Raw genomic sequence first — 23331 nt, 5'->3', positions numbered from 1 at the left:
AGTGCACAGCAGACATACATAAAGGCCAACTGGCTCTGTGGAATGGCCAACTGGCTCTGTGGAATGCCCGATGTGGGAGTCTGTCTGCCTTGCGGCAGCAGGGAAACAATAGGATCACTGAAGAGTGGTCATTGTCACAAAGGTCATCACAGGGTGACCAATGTAGTGAAGCTAAGACAGCAGGGAAGATATCGTGAGATCGATAGCAGAGAAGGTGCTACGAGTGGCGCTGAAGTGGGTAGGGGAGCTGTCATTGACGAGACATAAATCAAAGTCTGTAATAAGTCGGTCATTTAGAAAACCCCTACACGTCAAAGTGTCACTCCCCCACAGGGTAGTGTGCATTAAAGTCCCTGAGGAAGAGATATAGGGGAGGGTGCTGCTGTATTAAGATAGGCAGCTCAACATAAGGAAGTGGCTTACCTGTAGAAAGGTACACATTGCCAATGTCGATTGCTGGGGTTGTTACCACGTGCTGCTATTGCTTCCAGGTTGGTACGAAGAGGGATCCAGTCACTGATGTCATCGCTGCAAATCAAAGTGCAGACCCCTCCGAGTGCTTTCGCAGGTTCGGCACAGTTCTGACACGACACCTGATAACTGCAAAATATTGAAGAGTGGTCATCACAGAAGTGCGTTTCTCGAAGAGCAAGACAGAACACAGAATAAGAGGAAACGAGCTGTTTTACCGATAGGTGACGGTAACATATGTTGCAATTCCACTGGCTTATAATATGGTGAGAGTTCATGTCAGATATAAAGAAGATGAGGGTAGGACACGTCACCAGGTCAGTGGTCATCACTGACGAGGAGGAGGCGACATCTATATAAATTGGACCGATTCGGGAGAGGAGGAGGAGGAGGGGGCGATCCCCTCCGGGATGCCGGAGAAGCCTCAAACTTGTACTGCTGTTCTCCTCCCTCCGGAGGGAGGAGGTGATTATCAGTAGGGGAATAGGTGGCAGTGATGTCCAGATCAGACAGAGGGCGAGCGGCTTTCGAGCCTTCAGAGACTGGGTCCCTTGTCTGACCCAAGGTTGCAGGCTTCCTATCTAGAGAACGCCAGTGAGGTATGCTCTGAGAGGGAGCCCCCAATGTAGCAGCAGCCAGAGAAGAGAATTTCTTCACTGGCTGAGGAGGAGGAGGAGCAGCGGTTCCTTGAGGAGAAAGGACAGTAGCCGCCGGGGGAGGAAAGAGAACGGAGACAGGAAGGGGGGGTAAGGAGAAGGGGAGAAAATGGAAAGATGTAACTGAGGCAAAGATAGATGAGAGATTCACAGGGTGAAGTCTGTCAAAACTTCTTCCAGGCCTCTAAATAGATGAGACGGTTAACCATTTTTATTTCCCGGTTTCCTTTTTCCTTTATATATGCTGGACACACTACGGCGAGTGTGGAAAATTTAGACAACAGTTTACACAGACAGTAGGGTGCAACAGCTCCCCACAAGAAGAGGGCAGCGACAGTCAACCACAGATAGGAGTGGGACCGCATCACGAGGACACATGTCCGAATTTGAGGCAACGGAAGCAACGCGTGGGAGATGCAATGAATGGTTTCACATTGTATCTGCGTACCATAGCCTCGACCTTCTCAGGCAAGGTATCCCCCTCGAAGACCAGGACGAAAGTGGAGGTGTCTACCCGACTGTCCTCAGGACCTATCTCGGCACGTCGGACGAAATGAACTCCACACGGTTCCAGATTAGCCCCAAGTTCATCTTCGGACTTGGGGAGAAGGTCCCTATTGAAAATTACACCCCGTGTCATACTGACATATTTGTGAGGAGTGATATTCACTGGACCGTCTCCTAAACGGTCGCAGGCACGGAGAGAGGCCGACTGGCTGGCAGAATTCGTCTTTATAAGGAGGGAGCCAGATCTCATCTTGCTTAAGAACTCAGCTTCACTGAACTTGCCCACAACGTGTTAAAAAAAGGGCATTTGATGGCAACAAAAGTCTCCTCGTCAGCACTGGTACGGACCGGGAACTCGGAAAGGGTTTCGCCCCACACCAATGGACTTGACGCTCCTCCAAGGGGTTAGCTGAGGGAAGATAAGCTGGGAAGGCAGAAACAGGAACTGAGACAGAACTATTTCTACGAATGGCCAGAAAATTCAATACGTTTTGTGAACAAAATGTCGGCCCGGTACAACCCACTCCGGGGCTCGTCTTGTGGGCAACAAGTAGCCACTGCAACGGTCACCTGTCACGACAGTCGTTGCCGGGAGTTCCGACACCCTGAAAAGGTAAACAAACACTCCTAGGCTTTCACAAGGCATTCATAGTGCAAGTACCCCTGTGGTGTCAGGGGGCTCAGCCAGATGGGTATACAACAGCCCCAGCACCTGAACTGGCTACCGAGCTGGTGACTTAGCAAGGAGGCAAAAAGGGCGATGGGGGAGGTGGAAAAGGGGGGAGGAGGAGAGGAACACATGCCAAAGATGCTAGGGAGAGTGTGGTTATTACATTTAGAGATGGAGGTCAACTCCCTGAGGGGAACCAAAAAAGAAAAGTCAAAAAACTCGAGGGAAAGCAAACAAACCAAATCCGCAAGGAAGGAGGGGAAGGTAAAGCAGCCCCAAAAAGAAGGAAGGTCTTAATATCTCGAGGACCCGTGCACACCGTGCTGTGAAAAGAATAGAATAAGAGGGGTGAGCAAGGGAAGAGGGGATAGTGATGGCACAGGAAACAAGGAGTTGGGAATGCCAAATCAAAAGGGAAGGTATTCCACATCAACCAGAAGACTATCAACAGGGCTCGTGTAAAAGTTACCAGTTACTAAACGGATTCCACAATGGTGGACTGGGTACAAGAGGAGCAGCACAGAAGGGCAGCTGATCCGTGAACTTGACAACCGTAGTCCAGACGAGACAGAACTAATGCCCAATAAAGGCACAAAAGGACTGAACAATCCGCACCCCCAAGAGGCACGAGCAAGAAAGTGAAGGACTCAAATATTAGAACACGCAGCACAAAGCTCTCGGTAAACTCCCTGCCACCACTATTACACGATACGCACCTGCTTTGCGAGGTGCTGCTGCTGCTCCTGGTTGACGGCCAGGCACGCACAGGCCACGCTGAACTGCACGAGGAACAGCAGGAACAGAATCAGCATGTACTGCAGGTACCAGTCAAGGAACATACAAACACTAAAGGCACACATTGTATATTTCCACCCATTTACAGGGCAATTTTATTAACGTCTAAAAACTTCGTAAATGACACGTGGCACCGAGGTGTGTAATTTAATAAGAGACAAACAGAGTCACAATTGTCAGGAAGTACCTCAAAAGTTGACAAAAACGTGACGCCAGCAGATTGTATCGGTCCGTCACACCCGATCATCCTGACCCGAGTCGTGTATTCCCGTGGGAGTGGCTCTCGGCCCGGGTGCACGACTAGTGTGTGGGGCTCAGGGTTCGAGACTCGCTTCTGGCAGGCGCACTTTTACTCGGACCCTGAGCAGGAGATGCCGGGAGCGGAAGTTTGCGATCGGCCAGTAACTCACCGGCTGCCGAGATGAGCCCCGCCTCCTTTCCCGGAGCAGCCACCTTACAACTCGTAAAAAGAATTAATAGGTTAATATGCCAAAGAAGTGACACGAAAGTTGAGGTGACTCACTACGAGGACCAGGTACAGCCTCTTCGCTCTCTTTTGTAAATGATATTAACGATCACTATGCACACCACCACACACGATCGACACTACATCCACACGGACTACTTACTGTTACGATGCATAATCCTGCTCTGTACCTAATGTTGGCAGTGACCGTAAACATTCTGGAGCAGCACGAAGTGAGCCCACTTCCACCAATCGTAGAGGGGCCAATTACAGCTGCGTGATTAGTATGCTTTTCATCGTGTTAAGCATTTGTGTGTTTACACAGATGTAAAATTTGTTATTTTATTTAGCAGTCCTGTGGTCTCCGCTGGTTTTTTGCAAAGTACAGTACAACAAAAACCTACCATATTGCATCAAAAGCAAATGAGTCTAAGCTTACAAGCTGCATCATTACCAATCAATAAACTACATTTTCTTTCTAAACAATGTCTGTAAATAAAAGAGGAGAATCACAATGGAAAAAAAAAACAAAAAATAGATAGCTTTACCTTGGTTACAGCAAGGACAATAATTTTGCAACTTCTACATTTACAACAGGTCTCATTCATAAAAGGTGTTCGAAAACTGCACTGTTTGCTCGAATGAAGGTATTGCATTGCTCGATCATCCCTTTATGCCTGAGACCAATCATTGCAAGTCACCTAGTGGTGTGCCACGTTCAACATTCCTCATACATTTTCAGGGTATTTTCCAACATTTGAACCCCATGTGTCTTATATTAAATTACTTGTCTCAGCATCATCTATGTCGCTTCGGCAGTTTTTGTACATTAATAACAATCACCCTGAATACAAGTAATGCACCACATTTCATTTAAAAACTAGAATTATATAACTTTGCCAAAATTTTGGGTGAAAATGAAGTAGTCAGCAGAAGAAAGTACTAACACTTAATTTAGTGAGGATTAGTCCAATCACGCAATCTGTCATGTTTTCAACAGCTCTGCATGCTGGTATGAAGTTGATCTGTATGTTCCACTAAAATGTGCTGTTTACTCCACAAATAGTTTTGTCTTATTGTATTTAGTTTCCAGCCTTCGTATTTAACCAAACACACAAAATGTGTACACACACACACACACACACACACACACACACACACACACACACACACACACACAATTGTGTGCACTCAAATTAGCGTACATATTATATATGTTCTACATTACATGCTCAATAGCCATGCTTCCAACTGGACAATTAATATTTAAAAATACTATTAGTGGGCACACACCAAACATACGAATCCAATGTGTAGAAAATACAGCTGGCTGCACCTATCAGCTTCCAGTCTTTCCAGTGTACAAGCTGACGCAGTCCCTTGTACTGTCTTTGCTTTCAGTATGTATGTGAAAAAGTCACAAAGCAAACTCTCATTGTGTGGATAAAGGACACTGATAAAATTTCCAGATGCAAAACAGGACAAAGTGACTGAAATTCACAAAGACATTTGTGGCCTTTCAGGAAGGAGTTATAGAGTGCAATGATGGAGCCTGTACAGTGGAGATATCAATATGCTGCTGTTATTTTCAGTCCAAAGACTGGTTTGGTGCAGCTGTCCATGCTACTCTATCCTACAAAACTCTCTCCATGTATGTGTAACTCCTAGTACTTTTTTTCCCTTCAAATTTCATGTTTCTTCATATACAATCACCTAGTTGTTTTTTCCCATTTGTTTTAAAAAGAATTTTAAAATCTATTTTGTCGTAGCTGAAGACAAGGGACCCATACAGCAGTCGAGATGATGTGCTGTGTTACTACGTGTTCTCTGTTACCGCTTATTTTTGTGCTCGAGTGAGACCTCACAATTAAATTCATTCTGCAGCAGAGTGTGCTCCGACATGAAGATTTCCTGGCAGATTAAAACTGTCGGACTGAGGCTCAAACTCGGTACCTTTGCCTTTCGTGTCATCTACCGAGCGAGCTACTGGAGCACGACTCGCGTCCTGTCCTCACATCTTTACTTTTGCCAGTACCTCATCGTCTATATTCCAAATTTCAAAATTTTTTTACAGAAGACTAGCACTCTCAGAAGAAAGGATATTGTCTGGGGGTTGTTTCCACAATGAAATTTTCAATCTACAGTGGAATGAGTTCATTTCAGTCAAAAGTTTGGACATGGGGAAGTTACGCATAGATTTAGATTTCATAAATAAGGTTCCTTTTTCTTGGGATTCAAACACTTTCTGCCTTAGTGGCAAAGAGGCTACGGAAAATTTAAGGAGACACACGGTATGGCGGAAAGAGGAGTTAAGTTAATGTAAGATTTCAGGAGACTTAATAGCTGATGAAAATCACCAGACATAGTACCCTGAATGTAAAAAAACGAGCATTCACACATTCTGTTTACTCTGCTATACAGTAGTACTTAAATTTCTACCATTTAAATTTAATATTTTCAAAACATATGTATATAGTTGTTTATTGCAATAGAAAACAGACACTTATTTCAGTATATAAGCCTTATTTAAATAACATTCAGGTCAGTTGTGGCATGGGTTAATATTACTTAATTGTAATGAAACGTGGCACACTATCAAATAATTAAATATGTCGAAAGTAAAAAAATGGAGTGCAGGTAGGGGGAGGGGAGGGAGAAATGCTGAAATCACTTGACATTTTGATGTTACCCCCATACAGTATCCACCCTCACGACAGCAGTGAAGCACACGCATAAGCAGTAACGAACAAAACGTAGTGACAGGATGAATCTTCTCGAGCACTGCAGCACGGCTTCCTTGTCAATTTCAACAAAGAAGATCTTAAAATCCTTCTTAAACAAACGGGAAAAAGCTGGAGAGTGTGCTTGAAGAAACACTAAATTCAAAAAACTGAGTACCAACTTAATAACTACTGCGACCTCCACCCATTCGAAGCTGCTCAACTGTAGTCAAGCCCCGGTTCCCCTCTACAATTTTGTCCCTCACACGCCCTTCCACTACCAAACTTGTGAATCTGTGATGCCTCAGGTTGCAGCCCAGCAACTGAGCCCATCTTTTATTCATATTGTGACAGAATTTTGCTTATTTCTCCACTTTGTTACAGAGCCTAGTCATTAGTTACCTAATCTACCTGTGAAATATTCAGCATTTTTCTGTAGCGTCACACTTGGAAACCTTTTATTCTCTTCTCGCCTGTACCAATTGTCAACTACATTTCAGTTTAATATAAGACAACACTGCAAAAAAAATGGGAAAAACGTCCCGATACTTAATTTCATATTAGACAATAGCATAGTTCTCTCCATTTCCAGTCCACATTTGATTTTGTGTCTGTTTCTATCATCAGTAAATCTGCTGCAGAAATGTACACACACTGATTGTTTTTTTACTCAAGCAGTTACTGTCTAAATAGCACAGTGGGCAAAGAACCACTTTGGCATTCGTTAATTTCCAATTCACTGTACAGTTATGCCGCTTCTCGTGGCACATTCGCCGGCTCCCCAAATCGAGTATCACATTCCGACCGGAACTAGACGTCATTTCACACAACATATTACAAGTCATCACAATCTTCATTGCAGATATGCGAGATAAAGATTCCGACTTTTGTGTTAAAAATAAATTGCCGTTTTCCTCACCACTTCTCTTTATTTACCTGTAACTAACTACTGTTACACAAGCTGATGTGCTGCCAACATACAAGTGGTACATGGCAAAGTGAACTGTCACTTATTCTATTTTCAAGTTTACTCTTAAGTTTGAGGTGACAACTGCTCCAGCAGAAGTATTTCAAAATTAATGTCTCGAAAATTTTCTAAACTATATAATTATAAATTAAGGTCGTGTTAAAGACTGATTTCTTCTGACCAACTCTACCACATTCACACAAAATCCATAATTAAAAGAAACATACAAAGACCAAACAAGAAATGTAAAAAAAGTCGGTTGTTGACTGTTAACAAAAATTAGGTGGGCTACTGACAAGAACAGCACATACGTTCTAGCAATGCAGGATGTGTCAGCAGGGCAACAACACTAAAGTTTTACAGGCACAAAGTGTCTCTAAGTGCTCTCATTATGAAGCACTGGATGAATATAAATCAACTGATATCATACACCCTGAACTGTGCGTCATACAGTCCTATAACTTTGTAGGTACATTCAGTGGTAACTGTCTGCAGACTGCGTTGCAAATAGAGATAATGGTAAAGTAGTAGTAAATTAAAATGTCATACCTGACGAAGTTTGACTGCACGAACAGCGAAAATGTGGTGATATTTCTTTTTCCTTTCGCAAATTTGTGGAGAATGCAATAAGAAGTTCTGTTCTGTTTGAAATTCCACGCAAAGTCGGTCGGAAGTTGCTAAGTGCTCTCATTCTCAAATACTGGACAAATGACGTCTCTGTATTTGCGTGCTGTCAGTTACACGGCCTCAAAACAAACACACAGTTTCTAACTGTAACACTAGTTAACCTAGTATTAAATCTCTTATCGAGTGGAATACAACAGTTTAAAATTTGATCAATAATTACACAAAATATTTGAAATTGAACTTTTGATGCCATTACGCTGCAAATGGTACCGGATTCCAGGATAGGGTTTCAGTGATACAGACTAGCCACACGAGAAGCCCAGCTGACCCCACACAGTGAGCAGGACGAGGCGCCTGCAGCCACTGGGAGCCCCGAGATGGCAGGTGGAAGCTTCCCGAGGTCAATGGGGTGGAGGCACGCCCGGCCCACAGCTCGGCCAGCTGTTTGAAGATGTACAATTTGTAGGAATGGGAGAAAATACGACTCGCCATCACGGTGGAATGCTTTCCGAGAAAAACATTTTCGGCACGAATACGGGGCTCGTTTAGCCCGGGATGAGGACGGTGCGACACTCTTGAGAAAGTTACTGCTAAAAAGAGGCGATCGGCAGTACGGACAGTGTGAGTCGGCCAATTGTTTCCGGAGACACGTGATGGTAAACTTTGCAGGAAGAACACTTCCGACTGTGGGAAACACTACCACCAGACTTCAGTAAAGCTCAGTTTTGTGACCCTGATCACATTTGGAACAATCTGAAGAAAGCTTAGTAGGTGGTCACTGCACAACTGCACAGTTCTGTAGTTCAAAATGTTCAGTACTGTTTAACTGGGTCCTCCCACATTTTGTAATTAATGATTCTGAGTAGCTTTAATAAGCAAGATAGTTACTGCCCTCAAACTGACCTCCATTCAATACACCATCTGGTTTGTAGTAACCTGTTTGACACTTTCACTGCCGAAGATCCATAAACGGCAATTGATAACGCCATCGAGACAGTGGAATTTGGAGCTTACTGTCCATTTAACAGTAAATCAGCAGTGGCTGGCAGAATTTTGTTATTTTCTCATCTAACACATGATGTTCATTTGTACACAGACAACAGTGTGGGAGGCTAATAACTACGGGACAATCCTTCGACGAGATACAAATATTATGACACACATAAAACCTGAAATTTAGTCCAATTTTACTGTCATTAACTTTTGAAAATACTCACTCGATGCAGTTGAGAGCCTGAAAAAATCTGTACCCAGCAGAAATATAAGACATGAGGATTTGCAGATAGAAGAGGTTAAGATTGGAAAAATTTTGGGATGATAGTAAAGTCCGTGAAGACGAAGAAATGACAAAACTGTAGAATTGATTAAACAAATCCCTTTGCAATGTGAATGCTGTCGCAGAGAGGTGATGTGAAACCAAAAAGATTTGACGTACTTACTTTCATTATGTAATGCCATATGGGATCATGTTTTAATAAATGAAAAGCACCAGTTTGCTTTTGTTCTACAATATTACTTTTATCGTTAACCGGTTTTTAGCTTACAAGGCCATCTTCAGACACTGACTGAGTCTTATCACCAAAGAAGTTAAATGTTAGCAAACAACATTGGAAGAGAAGTAACACATCTACACTGAAGTAGAAACATACAGTAAGTAACATCTTTGCAATGAAAAAGTAAAAACTGAACAGTACATAAATAACAATGGAGTAGACAGGAAACTTTAAGCACAAAATAGGAATAGCATGCCTACATAACAGTCTCTATTAATAAACAAAACTAATAAAATAAAATAAAATTAGTACTAGACAAGGCTGTATCAGGAGGTATGGAACATGGAGAGTGATACACAACCAATTAAAATAAGAGACAGTTATCAGTGTAAATACAGAATACATAAAGAATTTAAGCAATATCAATAAGATAAACCGAAATAAATAAATGCACAAAAATGGAGTTGTTTGAGGGAACCTACTGTTTGAGAATGTGGTGGTACTGCGATTTAACATTAACATTATAATCAAAGCAGTGGCTGTGTAACAGTTTTCGTTAAATAAATGAGCAAAGTAAAATATGAACAGTATTTGATGAGACAACTACAAGGGGTGTTAAACATGGACAGTAACACAAGTACCAGTTAAAAGAAAGCCTTAACTGTTGAAACTACACTCTATGTGGAATACAAAGACAACTTCAACAAAACAAAACAACTTAATGAATACAGGAAAATGGGAATATGTAGGAAGAGAGAGTGTGGGAAGTAATGAACAACAAAGATGATTATATGAAGTTTAGGAGAGTTGAAGTGTTGAGCTGTGTCTGGTCATTTAGGATGAGATCTGCACGGTCAGCAAGATGTTTGTAAATGTCCGGGGCTTCCAGCAGGTTGAGTTTATGGCCTTTGTTTGCTAAGTGAAGTCTGTGGGACACTGTCTGGTAGTTGTGACCCTCACTCAGTACATGCTCAGCAAATGCAGAGTCTGAATTCTGCAACCTCCAGCTGCGTTCATGTTCAGCCATCCTAGTTGATATGTCTCTGCCTGACTGACCAATGTAAAATTTGTCACAGACAGGACAGGTGATTTTGTATACCCCACTGTTGGCTAATAACTGGATCTTGTCTTTGCTATTAAAAACACACTGGGCTGTCGTGTTCCTGACATAGTAGGAAAGCCTATACTCGCAGGATTTCAGTGCTTTGGCTATATTTTATAGTAGATTACTGAGACAAAAAGCAAAGTCAGCACAACACATTTGGTTTAACAAACAGTGTTTGCAACACAAAATTACGCCAAAATATGTCTCCATAAAGTCAAGAGGAACATCCCCCGCTGCAAACAAAGCCGTTGACGTTGCAAGATACACATGGATAAAGGAAGAAATGGTATCGTGTTCCTGACAACGTGTGTACACATCTAAAAGTGGTACATATGGCAATCACATCTAAGTTATACCCCTGTAAGTTCGACGTTTTTGATCAAGAAGTTCGTCAAAGTGTAAGTGATCTTATTCACGACGTATTTTTGTGGCAGAACAAGAAATTATCTGTGATTAGGAAGGTGAGTGTACCTCTAACCTCAAACTGTAAACAAAATTTTTCGCAACATGTAATTAACTTATCGAACTTCGTTCTGTCTCAAAACGAACAAAAAGTGCTTGAGAAAGGTTTTAAATATGCTCCTCCCCACCCTCCATCAGAAAAACAACTGAATGTTATGTAAGTTGATATTGAATATGCCCTAATGAAAGACACCACTGCAAAATATATAGTTGCCAATGCACTAAAGAACGAAACCAAACTCGTGTGTAACAGCCCACGGTCTATTGACTTTCACACCCTCAAGCCCTTAAAACAGAAATTACAACACCGAGGTATCATTGCCACAAAATCTGATAAAGGCAACAGTATTGTGCTTTTGAACAAATGTGATCATGTGGATAAAGTTAATGATTTCCTGAATACCACAGGCTTCCAAGTCCTTTCTAAAGACCCTATTAAAATTGTTCAAAGAGGATGTTAAATATGCAATCAATTCATGCAAAAGCATATTCGCTGAATTTTGAAGCAAAACTGTTAACTAATATGAACCCAGTGCCTCCTAGAATGTATGGGCTTCCTAAACTGCGTAAACAAGATGTTCCTATTCGTCCAGTTGTATCATCATTCACTGCTCCATCTTACAAACTAGCCAGTAAACTGGATGTCCTAATTAAGAGCAAGACTAAATTCAAACCAAAGCATGGTATTTCAAACTCTATGGACCTGGTAAACAAGTTAAAAGTATATCTGTCTCACACAGTGATAAATTAGTATCCTTTGATGTCAGCAATTTGTTATCTAACATACCAGTAGTAGAATGCCTTGATTTTCTGACAGAGCTGATGCACAAGTCTAATGTCAATCCTGTAGAATTGAATGACTTAAGATTGGCAACACAGACATGCTGCGCACATAACTATTTCCAGTTCTAAGGGACTCTTTATAAACAATTAGATGGCTTAGCTATGGGTTCCCCTCTTAGTCCACTGTTGGCTGAAATATTTGTGGACCATTTTGAACAAAATTTTCTAAAAACAGAACCTTTGAGTGCAAACATCGAATACTGGTTTAGATATGTAGATGATGTCCTGTGTATGTGGACTTGATCAACTAGGCTGGCTGAACATGAACGCAGCTGGAGGTTGCAGAATTCAGACTCTGCATTTGCTGAGCATGTACTGAGTGAGGGTCACAACTACCAGCCAGTGTCCCACGGACTTCACTCAGCAAACAAAGGCCATAAACTCAACCTGCTGGAAGCCCTGGACATTTACAAACATCTTGCTGACCGTGCAGATCTCATCCTAAATGACCAGACACAGCTCAACACTTCAACTCTCCTAAACTTCATACAATCATCTTTGTTGTTCATTACTTCCCACACTCTCTCTTCCTACATATTCCCATTTTCCTGTATTCATTAAGTTGTTTTGTTCTGTTGAAGTTGTCTTTGTATTCCACATAGAGTGTAGTTTCAACAGTTAAGGCTTTCTTTTAACTGGTACTTGTATTACTGTCCATGTTTAACACCCCTTGTAGTTGTCTCATCAAATACTGTTCATATTTTACTTTGCTCATTTATTTAACGAAAACTGTTACACAGCCACTGCTTTGATTATAATGTTAATGTTAAATTGCAGTACCACCACATTCTCAAACAGTAGGTTCCCTCAAACAACTCCATTTTTGTGCATTTATTTATTTCGGTTTATCTTATTGATATTGCTTAAATTCTTTATGTATTCTGTATTTACACTGATAACTGTCTCTTATTTTAATTGGTTGTGTATCACTCTCCATGTTCCATACCTCCTGATACAGCCTTGTCTAGTACTAATTTTATTTTATTTTATTAGTTTTGTTACTAATAGAGACTTGTGTAGGCATGCTATTCCTATTTTGTGCTTAAGGTTTTCCTGTCTACTACATTGTTATTTATGTACTGTTCAGGTTTTACTTTTTCATTGCAAAGATGTTACTTACTGTATGTTTCTACTTCAGTGTAGATGTGTTACTTCTCTTCCAATGTTGTTTGCTAACATTTAACTTCTTTGGTGATAAGACTCAGTCAATGTCTGAAGATGGCCTTGTAAGCTAAAACTGGTTAACAATAAAAGTAATATTGTAGAACAAAAGCAAACTGGTGCTTTTCATTTATTATAATGTTGTTCTACTTAGAACCAACGCAAGATTCTGTTAATATGATCATGTTTTAGGTTAACAACTAAAAGAAGACATGACACGATTTTCTGTGTCCAAAAGCACTTAATATATATTACTATATTTGAGGAGTGAATTCAAGAACACCCTGCAGAACCCTGTAGAAGATTGAACAAAGCCATTAATTTGGTCACTTCTCTTACAAGGTGTTGAGCTCAGATCATGGGAACAATAGCTAAAGTAAGAACAATCTCTATCCACTTTTGACCACAAAAATGTGCATTCAGGGTGGCGTCTGTGTCATCAAAAGATTTCTCACAGATTTTCACACTGAAATTCCAAATTTACCTGCACCAATTTTCGTTGTATGCAAGGGCAAATATTTACTAGTTTTCACAGCAGCAACTGAAGTTATTTGAGCTGCCACATCACACACTACACATTATTCCAAGGTTAAATAAGATATACAATTTTAACAACAATCTCGTTTGTCACAACCTCTTGTCATCCTTAGAGATTAGACTGAATTTAGTTTTCATTCCACAGACCCAAAAATTAGACAATTCTCATGTGTGTGGAACATGTGAGAAAGTATACAATAAAAAACATTGACCGTCTGAATAAAATACTCACTTCCTTGATCGTTTATCAGGTGATTGTCACGACACTTAAATACATTACAGGAAATTGGAACTGCTAGTATTTACAGAATTAATATACGGTCAGAATGAAACATAGTTATGTACTTTTAATAAATTTATCATGCACAAAATACCAAACCTTGACGATTTCAACTAAGTGCTGTCATAACTGAAATCTGACAAGACATTTTTACTTAAGCTCATCTAACAGTCCCTGTTAAGATATTCACCTACAGAGTAGAAGTATTTGCCTACCAAAAAGTCCTTCAAACAATCTTTAAACTGAGCTATACCTGAAACCAAGTTTAGTGGTTACTGGCAATTTACTGAAAATTGTGTGTTCCTGAATACTGGACCCTTTTTTGGACCAAGGTAAGTGATTTTAGGTCTTCATGTAGATTGTTCTTATTCCTAGTATTGATACTATGTATTGAGCTATTGGCTGGAAATAGGGAAACATTATTTGCAACAATTTCATTAAAGAACAAATATACTGACAAGCAGTGGTATAATATTCAGTTTCTTGAACAGATCGCTACATGACGTACTTGAATTTACACCACAAATGAGTTACCCCAGAATACGGCCCCATATGACATAATAGACTGAAATTCGGGCAGTAGTAGGCGACTGCGGCAGAAGCAGCAACAGGTAAGTAAACCGCTTTTGTGACATTTACGAGTTCCTAACCAGGAGCGAATTTTATTATATAATCTGTGTGCTTTGATAGTTTAGTTTCTTGAGTTTCTGTGAGTAAATTTAAAATCTAATAGCCACAGTTCTCGCATTTTCGTTTGCGTCAGAAAGTAAATCAATTTTGTGATATATTACAAGTTCCTTATCAGGGGCAAACTATTTAGTTTCACCCAAGTGCTTCGGTAGTTATGTTCTCGAATATCGGCGTATTACTAGACACAGTTCGTGCGTTTTCGTCAGGGTCTACATTAGAGTTGCGCAGCACGTGCCGATAGTCCATTTATCTGCACAGTTTAATTTTTTACGGTCTTCGGTACGGACAGGAACTGCTATTGTCGTGTGCGGATGCGAGCGGAGTTGGTCGAATGGGAGGTCACCCCGGGGCGAAGCAGGCGGCGAAAGACTTCCCATGCGGCCGCACGTAAGGCCTCCCGGTTTGTCTGACAAACAGGTTCCAGGTGCCGTCTGTGGCTGACACTGTCGCTGAGCAGGATGCTGTCGCCTGTCCTGTTTCAGAGGAAACCATTCAGCCTGCAAGATCCGGGCAATCGCAGAGGGGTGAGACTATTGGTAGTTGGGAGTTCCAACGTTAGGTGTGTTATGGGGCCCCTTAGGGACTTGGCTGACAAGGATGGTAAGAAAACCGATGTGCACTCTGTGTGTATACTGGATGGAGTCATTCCAGATGTGGAAAAGGTCCTCCCGGGTGCCATGAAGAGCACAGGGTGAAGCCAGCTGCAGGTGGTGGCCCACGTCGGTACCAATAATGTGTGTCACTTTGGAACAGAAGAGATTCTCTCTGGTTTCGAGCGGCTAACAGAAGTGGTAAAGGCTGCCAGTCTTGCCTGCAAGATGAAAGCAGGGCTGACCATTTGCAGCATATTCGACAGGACCAATTGCGGACCTCTGGTACAGAGCCGAGTGGAGGGTCCGAATCAGAGGCCCAGACGGTTCTGCGACTGAGTAGGCTGCAGATTCCTCGACTTGTACCAAAGGGTGGTCGGATTTCGGGTTCCGCTGAATAAGTCAGGTGTCCACTATACCTAGGAGGTGGCTACACAGGTAGCAGGGGCTGTGTGGCGTGGACTGGGCGGTTTTTTTTAGGTTAGAGGGTCTCGGGAAAACACGAGATGGGCTTCAGTCACAAAGGGTGCAGGCGGAACACAGGAAGAACATAGATACATGAACCATTGGTATAACAGTTGTAAATTGTCATAGGTGTGGTGAGAAAGTACCAGAGCTTCAAGCGCTAATAGAAAGCACTGATGCTCAAATCGTTATAGGCTCTGAAAGCTGACTAAAGCCTGATATAAAATCAGCTGAAATTTTTGGGAAGAACCTAACGGTGTTCCGAAAAGATAGGCTAGACACAGTTGGTGGTGGCGTGTTTGTTGCTGTTAGAAGTAGTTTAAATTGCAAAATTGAAGTAGATATTTCCTGTGAGTTAGTATGGGCAGAGGTCATTGTTGGCAACTGCAATAAAATAATAACTGGATCCTTTTACCGACCTCCCAGTTCAGATGATACAGTTGCTGAAAGGGTCAAAGAAAACTTGAGTTTGATTTCAAACACATACCCGACTCATACGATAACAGTTGGTGGTGACTTTAATTTACCCTCGATATGTTGGTGAAAGTACATGTTTAATTCTGGAGGTACACATAAAATACCATCCGAAATTTTGCTAAATGCATTCGCTGAAAATTATTTCGAGCAGTTAGTTCATGAGCCCATGCGAATAGTAAACGGTTGTGAAAACACACTTGACCTCTTAGCAACAAATAATCCCAAGTTAATAACAAGCATCAAAACCGATATAGGGATTGTCGTAGTGAAATTGACTATCGTAATCCCCAAATCCTCGAAAAATATACCTATTCAAAAAAGCAGATAAAAATTAACTTGGCGCCTTCCTGAGAGACAGTCTCCACTCATTCCAAATTAATAATATAAGTGGAGACCAGATGTGGTTTAGATTCAAAAAAATAGTATTGGCAGCAATTGAGAGGTTTATACCAAATAAACTAACAAACGACGGAGCTGATCCTCCTTGGTACCCAAAATGTGTTAGAACACTGTTGCAGAAACAACGAAACAAACGTGCCAAATTTAAACAGATGCAAAATCCCCAAGATTGGCGATCTTTTACAGAAGCTCGAAACTTAGCACAGAGTTCAATGCGAGATGCCTATAACAGTTTCCACAATGAAACTTAGTCTTGAAACCTGGCAGAAAATCCAAAGACATTCTGATTGATTGATTGATTATTAGTGTTTTAGGGCGCACAACAACGAGGTTATCAGTGCCCGTTCCCAAAAGTTCAATTCAGAGCCGAATTGTGAGAGAATTGGTATTGTTCAAATTGCAAGATGGGACACAGCACATCAAAACAGGGAGATAAAACTAAAAATAAAATAGCAGTACAAACAGGTAACAATAATTAATGGTGGCTGAGTGACCACTTACAAATAATGGGTGACCAAACCACGGGACAGCACATTAAGACTTCAATCCCAATATTTTGGGAAGAAGGCCAGACATCACACAAAAATGTAAAACTCTAGCGACACTCGCCTCATTATTAGTTAAAAGAGAGGGTAGGTCTGATGGGAAACTGAAATCTTCCCTCAAACCCGCATATAAAACACACTCAGTTAAAATATGTCGTATCGACAGCTGTGTCCCACATGTCTGACATGTTGGTGGCTCCTCACGACGTAACAGAAAACCATGTGTCAAAGGACAATGTCCTATTCTAAGCCGTGTAAGGGCTACTTCCTCAGCGCGTTGTTGTCGGAAGGAAGTGAGCCACAGTCGGACAGAATCCTTCACCGCTCGCAACTTATTATCCCTCACGTCCAGCCACTGAGCCTCCCACCAACGCATGACCTTCCGAGTCACGAAAGACGTAATGGCCTGCAAGGGGGCGGAACAGCGAGCAGGAGGTGGGATGGAGGAAGCCTCCATGGCAGCTGCATCTGCAAGTTCATTTCCAGGAATCCCTATGTGCCCTGGAACCCAGCAGAAAATGACATCATTACCCTGCTGTTGCAAGAGCAGGAGTGCATCCTGCACCTCTTGCACCATCCGATCTGCTGGGTACATCTGTTCAAGAGCGTGTAGAGCACTTTGGGAATCGGAGCAGATGATGAATTACGTGCCACGATGTCTGCGCATATGCTCTAATGCTCGCAGAATGGCAAACAGTTCTGCATAGTAAACTGAGAACTGCTCTGGGAGCCCTATCCGATGGACAGTATCGGGAAACACAGCAGAGCAGCCCATAAAATCCCCCTGTTTAAACCCATCCATGTAAACAGTAATAAAATCGGAATGGCGTTCTAAAATCTCAGTAAGTTTAATTTTAAAAAGGTGGTCCAGGGTACAATACTTCCTGTAAGCAGCCAGATCAAGAAGTAATCTTGGCCTTTGTAGTCGCCAGGGAGATCCCCTACTCCATCCCTGGTGGAGTACCTTAATGCCCTCCAGGTGTACTGACTCGAGACTCTCCTTTGCACGGATGCCAAACGGCTTTGTTGCCGCCGGACAGTGGCGGAAGAGACGTGCCAGTGCCGGCTGGGAAAAAGTGTCGGACGCCAATGAAAGAGGAGTGGACTCGGCCCTGTACACGTGCCGTACCACAAGGAGAAGATGCCGAATGGACAGCGGAGGCTCTCCCGCCTCGACACACAGACTAGCAACTGGACTTGTGCGATAAGCCCCCGTTGAAAGCCTAATACCCTCAGGGTGAATCACATCCAACATTTTGAGGTAGGAGGGTCTTGCAGAGCCATAAGCTTGACATCCGTATTCCAGTCGAGGTTGCACAAAGGCCTTATAAAGTTGGAGCAGACGTGCACTGTCAGCGCCCCAGGATCTATGACTGACGCATTTAAGGACGTTTAAAGCTTGAAACAGCGGACTTTTAGATCCTTTAAGTGTGGCAACCACGTGAGCTTCTCATCAAAAATAAGCCCGAGATATTTCACTTTTTCCATAAAGGGGAGAACAGTGTCTCCTAGTTTTAAAACAGGGAGATTAAAAAGAGAACGGGAACGGTTAAAATCTACACAAACGGTCTTCTCCAAAGAGAATTTAAAGCCTGTGGTCTTAGACCATTTCTCCAATCGCACGAGTGTCAGCTGTAATTGGCGTGTAGCAACTGTGAGGGAGGAAGACGCACAGAAAATGGAGAAATCGTCCACAAACAAGGAGCACTGCACGGGCCGTCGTACTGTGGACGCAATACTATTGATGGCAATTGCGAAAGCTGTCACATTGAGGACACTCCCTTGAGGGACACCGTTCTCCTGCTTAAAACGGTCAGACAGGACATTCCCAACCTTATACTTAAAATACCTGTCCGACAGAAAGGATCTGATGAGTGTGGGTAAACGCCCACGGGAACCCCACTCATAAAGCTGCCGCAAAATGGTATGCCTCCAGGTAGTATCGTACGCCTTCTCCAGGTCGAAGAAAACCCCAATAAGGTGTTGCTTACGTAGGAAAGCATCTTGTATCGCTGTTTCGAGTAGGATCAGGTTATCTAGGGTGGAATGATACCTCCTGAACCCACACTGGCAGCGGGTAAGTAAGGATCTGGATTCGAGAACTCACACCAGGCGCCTATTGACCATACGCTCAAATGTCTTTCCGACGCAGCTCGTGAGACTAATGCTACGGTAGCTACTGGGTTCGGTCCAATCCCTCCCTGGTTTTAAAAGGGGAATTAAAATCGATTCTTTCCACGAACTAGGAAAGTCGCCTGTCTTCCAAATTTCATTAAAAAGTTGAAGGAGGACTTCCTTTGACCGGAGATCCAATCACTGCAGCATGCTATACGATATCAGGTCTGGACCAGGTGCGGTATCCCGAGATACGGACAGTGCAGAGTCCAACTCCCACAAAGAGAAAGGCTGGTTGTATTCCTCAGCGTTCTTTGAACGGAAATCAAAACCAGCCCTCTCCTGTGTACCCCGATAGCGCAGAAATTCTGGGTCCTGGCTAGAATCGGCCGTAATAATTTGAAAAGATTCTGCCAACGCCCGGGCAATGTCGCTTGGAGATGTTAGGAGACACCCCCACTCACGTATAGCTGCTATTGGCGGTCGAGAGTATCGCCTTGAGACCCTCCTAATGGCTTCCCATACTTTGCCTCCTAATGGCTTCCCATACTTTGCTTGAAGATGTGGACCTATTGATGGAGTTCAGGAACTCACGCCAAGACCTCCGTTTACTCTCCCTAACGATTTGTCTCGCCCGCGCCCGTGCTATTCGGAAAGTTGTCAGATGCGCAGCAGTGGGGCACCGACGGAATCTTCTCAAAGCCGCCCGTCTGCCTCTGATGGCGGTACGACAGTCGTCATTCCACCAAGGGACAGGCTGCCTCACAGGTGTTCCCTGTGACTTTGGTATGGATACATCAGCGGCATGGTGCATCACCGCCGTAATGTGATCCACCCAATCCTGGACGCCTTCACACCGTTCAAAAACAGCCAACTGCCGGTAGAGCGTCCAGTTTCCCTTCCGGAACAACCATTTCGGCAGCTGTGCGACACGACCCATTTCAACTGGCAGATGGATCCAGATAGGATAATGGTCGCTACCATGAAGGTCGTCGTCTACGACCCACTGAACAATGTCCGCAAGCACAGGCGAACAAATAGAGAGGTCTATGGCAGTATGAAGTATATTAGTGGCAAGAAACAATCAATGCCTTCTCCGCACGATAACAACGAAGATACTATCGAAGACAGTGCTGCCAAAGAAGATTTACTAAACACAGCCTTCTGAAATGCCTTAACAAAAGAACAGGAAGTAAATATTCCAGAATTCGAATCGAGAACAGCTGCCAACATGAGTCACGTAGAAGTAAATATCCTCAGAGTAGTGAAACAACTCAAATCACTTAATAAAAGCAAGTCTTCTGGTCCAGACTGTATACCAATTAGGTTCCTTTCGGAGTATGCTGAAGCATTAGCTCCATACTTGACAATCATATACAACCATTCACTCGACGAAATAACTGTACCCGAAGACTGGAAAGTTGCACAGGTCACACCAATATTCAAGAAAGGTAGTAGGAGTAATCCACTAAATTACAGGTCCATATCGTTAACGTCGATATGCAGCAGGATTTTAGCACATATATTGTGTTCGAACATTATGAATTATCTCGAAGGAAACGTCTATTGACACACAGTCAACATGGGTTTAGAAAACATCGTTCATGTGAAACACAACTAGCTCTTTATTCACATGAAGTGCTGAGTGCTGTTGACAAGGGATTTCAGATCCATTCAGTGTTCCTGAATTTCTGGAAGGCTTTTGACACTGTATCACACAAGCGGCTCGTAGTAAAATTGCATGCTTATGGAATATCGTCTGAGTTATGTGACTGGATTTGCAATTTCCTGTCAGAGAGGTCACAGTTCGTAGTAACTGTCAGAAAGTCATCGAGTAAAACAGAAGTGATTACAGGCGTTCCCCAAGGTATTGTTATAGGCCCTTTGCTGTTCCTTATCTATATAAATGATTTGGGAGACAATCTAAGCAGCTGTCTTCGGTTGTTCGCAGATGACGTTGTCGTTTATCGACTAATAAAGTCATCAGAAGATAAAAACAAACTGTAAAACGATTTAGAAAAAATATCTGAATGGTGCGAGAAGTGGCAGTTGACCCTAAATAACAAAGTGTGAGGTCATTCACAGGAGTGCTAAAAGGAACCCATTAAACTTCAGTTACACAATAAATCAGTCTAATCTAAAAGCCGTACATTCAATTCAATACCTAGGTATTACAATTACAACTTAAATTGGAACGAACACATAGAAAATGTTGTGGGGAAGGCTAACCAAAGGCTCTGTTTTATCGGCACTTAGAAAATGTAACAGACCTACTAAGGAGACTGCATACACTACACTTGTCAGTCCTCTTTTAGAATACTGCTGCGCGGTGTGGGATCCTTACCAGGTAGGACTGACGGAGTACATCGAAAAATTTCAAAGAAAGGCAGCACGTTTTGTATTATCGTGAAATATGGGAGAGAGTGTCGCAGAAATCATACAGGATTTGGGCTGCACATCATTAAAAGAAAGACGTTTTTCGATGCGACGAAATCTTCTCAGGAAATTCCAATCACCGACTATCTCCTCCGAATGCGAAAATATTTTGTTGACACCGACCTACATAGGGACGAACGATCACCACAACAAAATAAGGGAAATCAGAGCTCGTAAGGAAAGATATAGGTGTTCATTCTTTCCGCGCGCTGTACGAGATTGGTATAATAGAGAGTCGTAAACTTAGTTCGATGAACCCTCTGCCAGGCACTTAAATGTGATTTGCGGAGTATCCATGTAGATGTACAAAGTAAGGAGGGAAGGTATGCATGGTTTCCCCCCCCCCCCCCCCCTACATATGATATAATTTGCATTACAAATACAGACTTATTTAGGCACTTCAGCAGTTCTGTGGTATGCCCTTCCCTAACTGAATGAATTATCAAGTTGTAATCCCTGAAATGTAACACTGTCGACCTCTTCTATCTGCATGTCTTAATATATTATACTCACGCTGGAAGAAAAGCTCTTAAAGGTTGTGAACTGCATGTAGTGGGTCTTTCCACAGTTTAATGAGAGTTAATTACCTTTAAACCATTTATTAACGCAATGACAGTTTGATTAGCAGCCATTTCTAAATCTGTACTTGACTTGTCATTTATTGTAATGTTTGCATCACAAAACAAATTTAGCATCTGGCAATGAAACAGATGAGAGGTCAATAATGTACACAAGAAACAATAGTCCCAAGGTGTAACCATGAGGAACACCACATGTAATTAACTCCAAATCAAATAAAGACTGACTGCTTACTCCATAGATATTACGTAATGATACCCTTTATTTTACGTTAGTTAGGTAAGACTGGTTGGGGACCGAACTAACAGGTCACCAGTCCCTTTTACTCAGACAGACAGGTCTACACGACTTCTGATCAGAGACAACCTACTGCACAAAACCCAGAAAACACCAAGATCTACCACGTCAATGAAGGTGAGATAAGGGACAAAAAGATTAAAGGAAGACAGAGAAAGAAAGGCGGGCAAGATGCTCCACTAGGGAGCAGCCGGAAGCCCCCGAAAGCAAGAGTCCAACGAGGAGACACCAACCTCTGTCGCTTAGCTGAGGTCCCCACTTAGAAATTGCCTAGGAAAGACCGGCAACACAGATAGACAAAAGATGAACAAGTTGAAGAGACCACATGAGACGGGTTTTACTCTTTCCTCCCCCCTCCCGCCAAGCAGGGCTGCACAATGGAAACCATGAGAGAGAGAGAGAGAGAGAGAGAGAGAGAGAGAGAGAGAGAGAGAGAGGGAAAGGGGTAGTGGAAGCAAAGGCATGCAGCATGGCAAGGAAGTAATGCTGGCCTGGGGACCCATGGTAGTGATAGCCAAGCATGTACTCACAAAGGAGTTGTGAGCTCCCTGATGGGGAGGGGGGGGGAGGGGGAGAGGGAGGGGGGGGCGGTGAACCATTTTGCAGGACTGCTAGTGACATCATAATATTCTAATTTACTTATGAGGATGCTGTGATTCCCACAGTCAAAGGCTTTTGGCAGGTCAGAGAAAATTGCAGTAGCCTCTAACTTGTTATCTAATGAACTATGTACATTCTTGCTGTATGTGTAAATAGCCTTCTTCACATTGAAACGGTTAAGAGACCCAAACTGTGACTTGGAGACCATATATTGTTTACAGTCAGATGCTAAGATGATGTCTGAATACAACCTTTTCAAATATTTTCGAAGAAGCCAACCAAAGTGAAATTTGTTGACAGTTTACAGAGAGATAATGTCAAACTATTGGCCAATTTTACTTTTGGTGACTTCTTGAAAAATTTCTGAAAAGGTTGTGT

At 42.5% G+C, this 23331-nt stretch overlaps 1 protein-coding gene across 2 annotated transcripts in view; it reads right to left on the bottom strand.

Annotated features, from left to right (window-relative positions):
• The window catches only part of LOC126109876 (tetraspanin-31), a 64540-nt gene that overhangs the window by 32352 nt on the left and 8857 nt on the right, over nucleotides 1–23331 (bottom strand). For both annotated transcript variants that reach the window (XM_049914948.1, XM_049914947.1), the window contains exon 3: nucleotides 3021–3119. In XM_049914948.1, coding sequence (XP_049770905.1) covers nucleotides 3021–3119 — 99 coding nt within the window. The remainder of the gene's footprint in view (nucleotides 1–3020; nucleotides 3120–23331) is intronic.

Source organism: Schistocerca cancellata, chromosome 12, assembly GCF_023864275.1.
Source record: "Schistocerca cancellata isolate TAMUIC-IGC-003103 chromosome 12, iqSchCanc2.1, whole genome shotgun sequence".
Taxonomy (NCBI): Eukaryota; Metazoa; Arthropoda; class Insecta; order Orthoptera; family Acrididae; genus Schistocerca; species Schistocerca cancellata.
The sequence above is the reverse complement of the archived record's forward strand: the minus strand, read 5'-3'. Positions and strand labels throughout refer to the sequence as shown.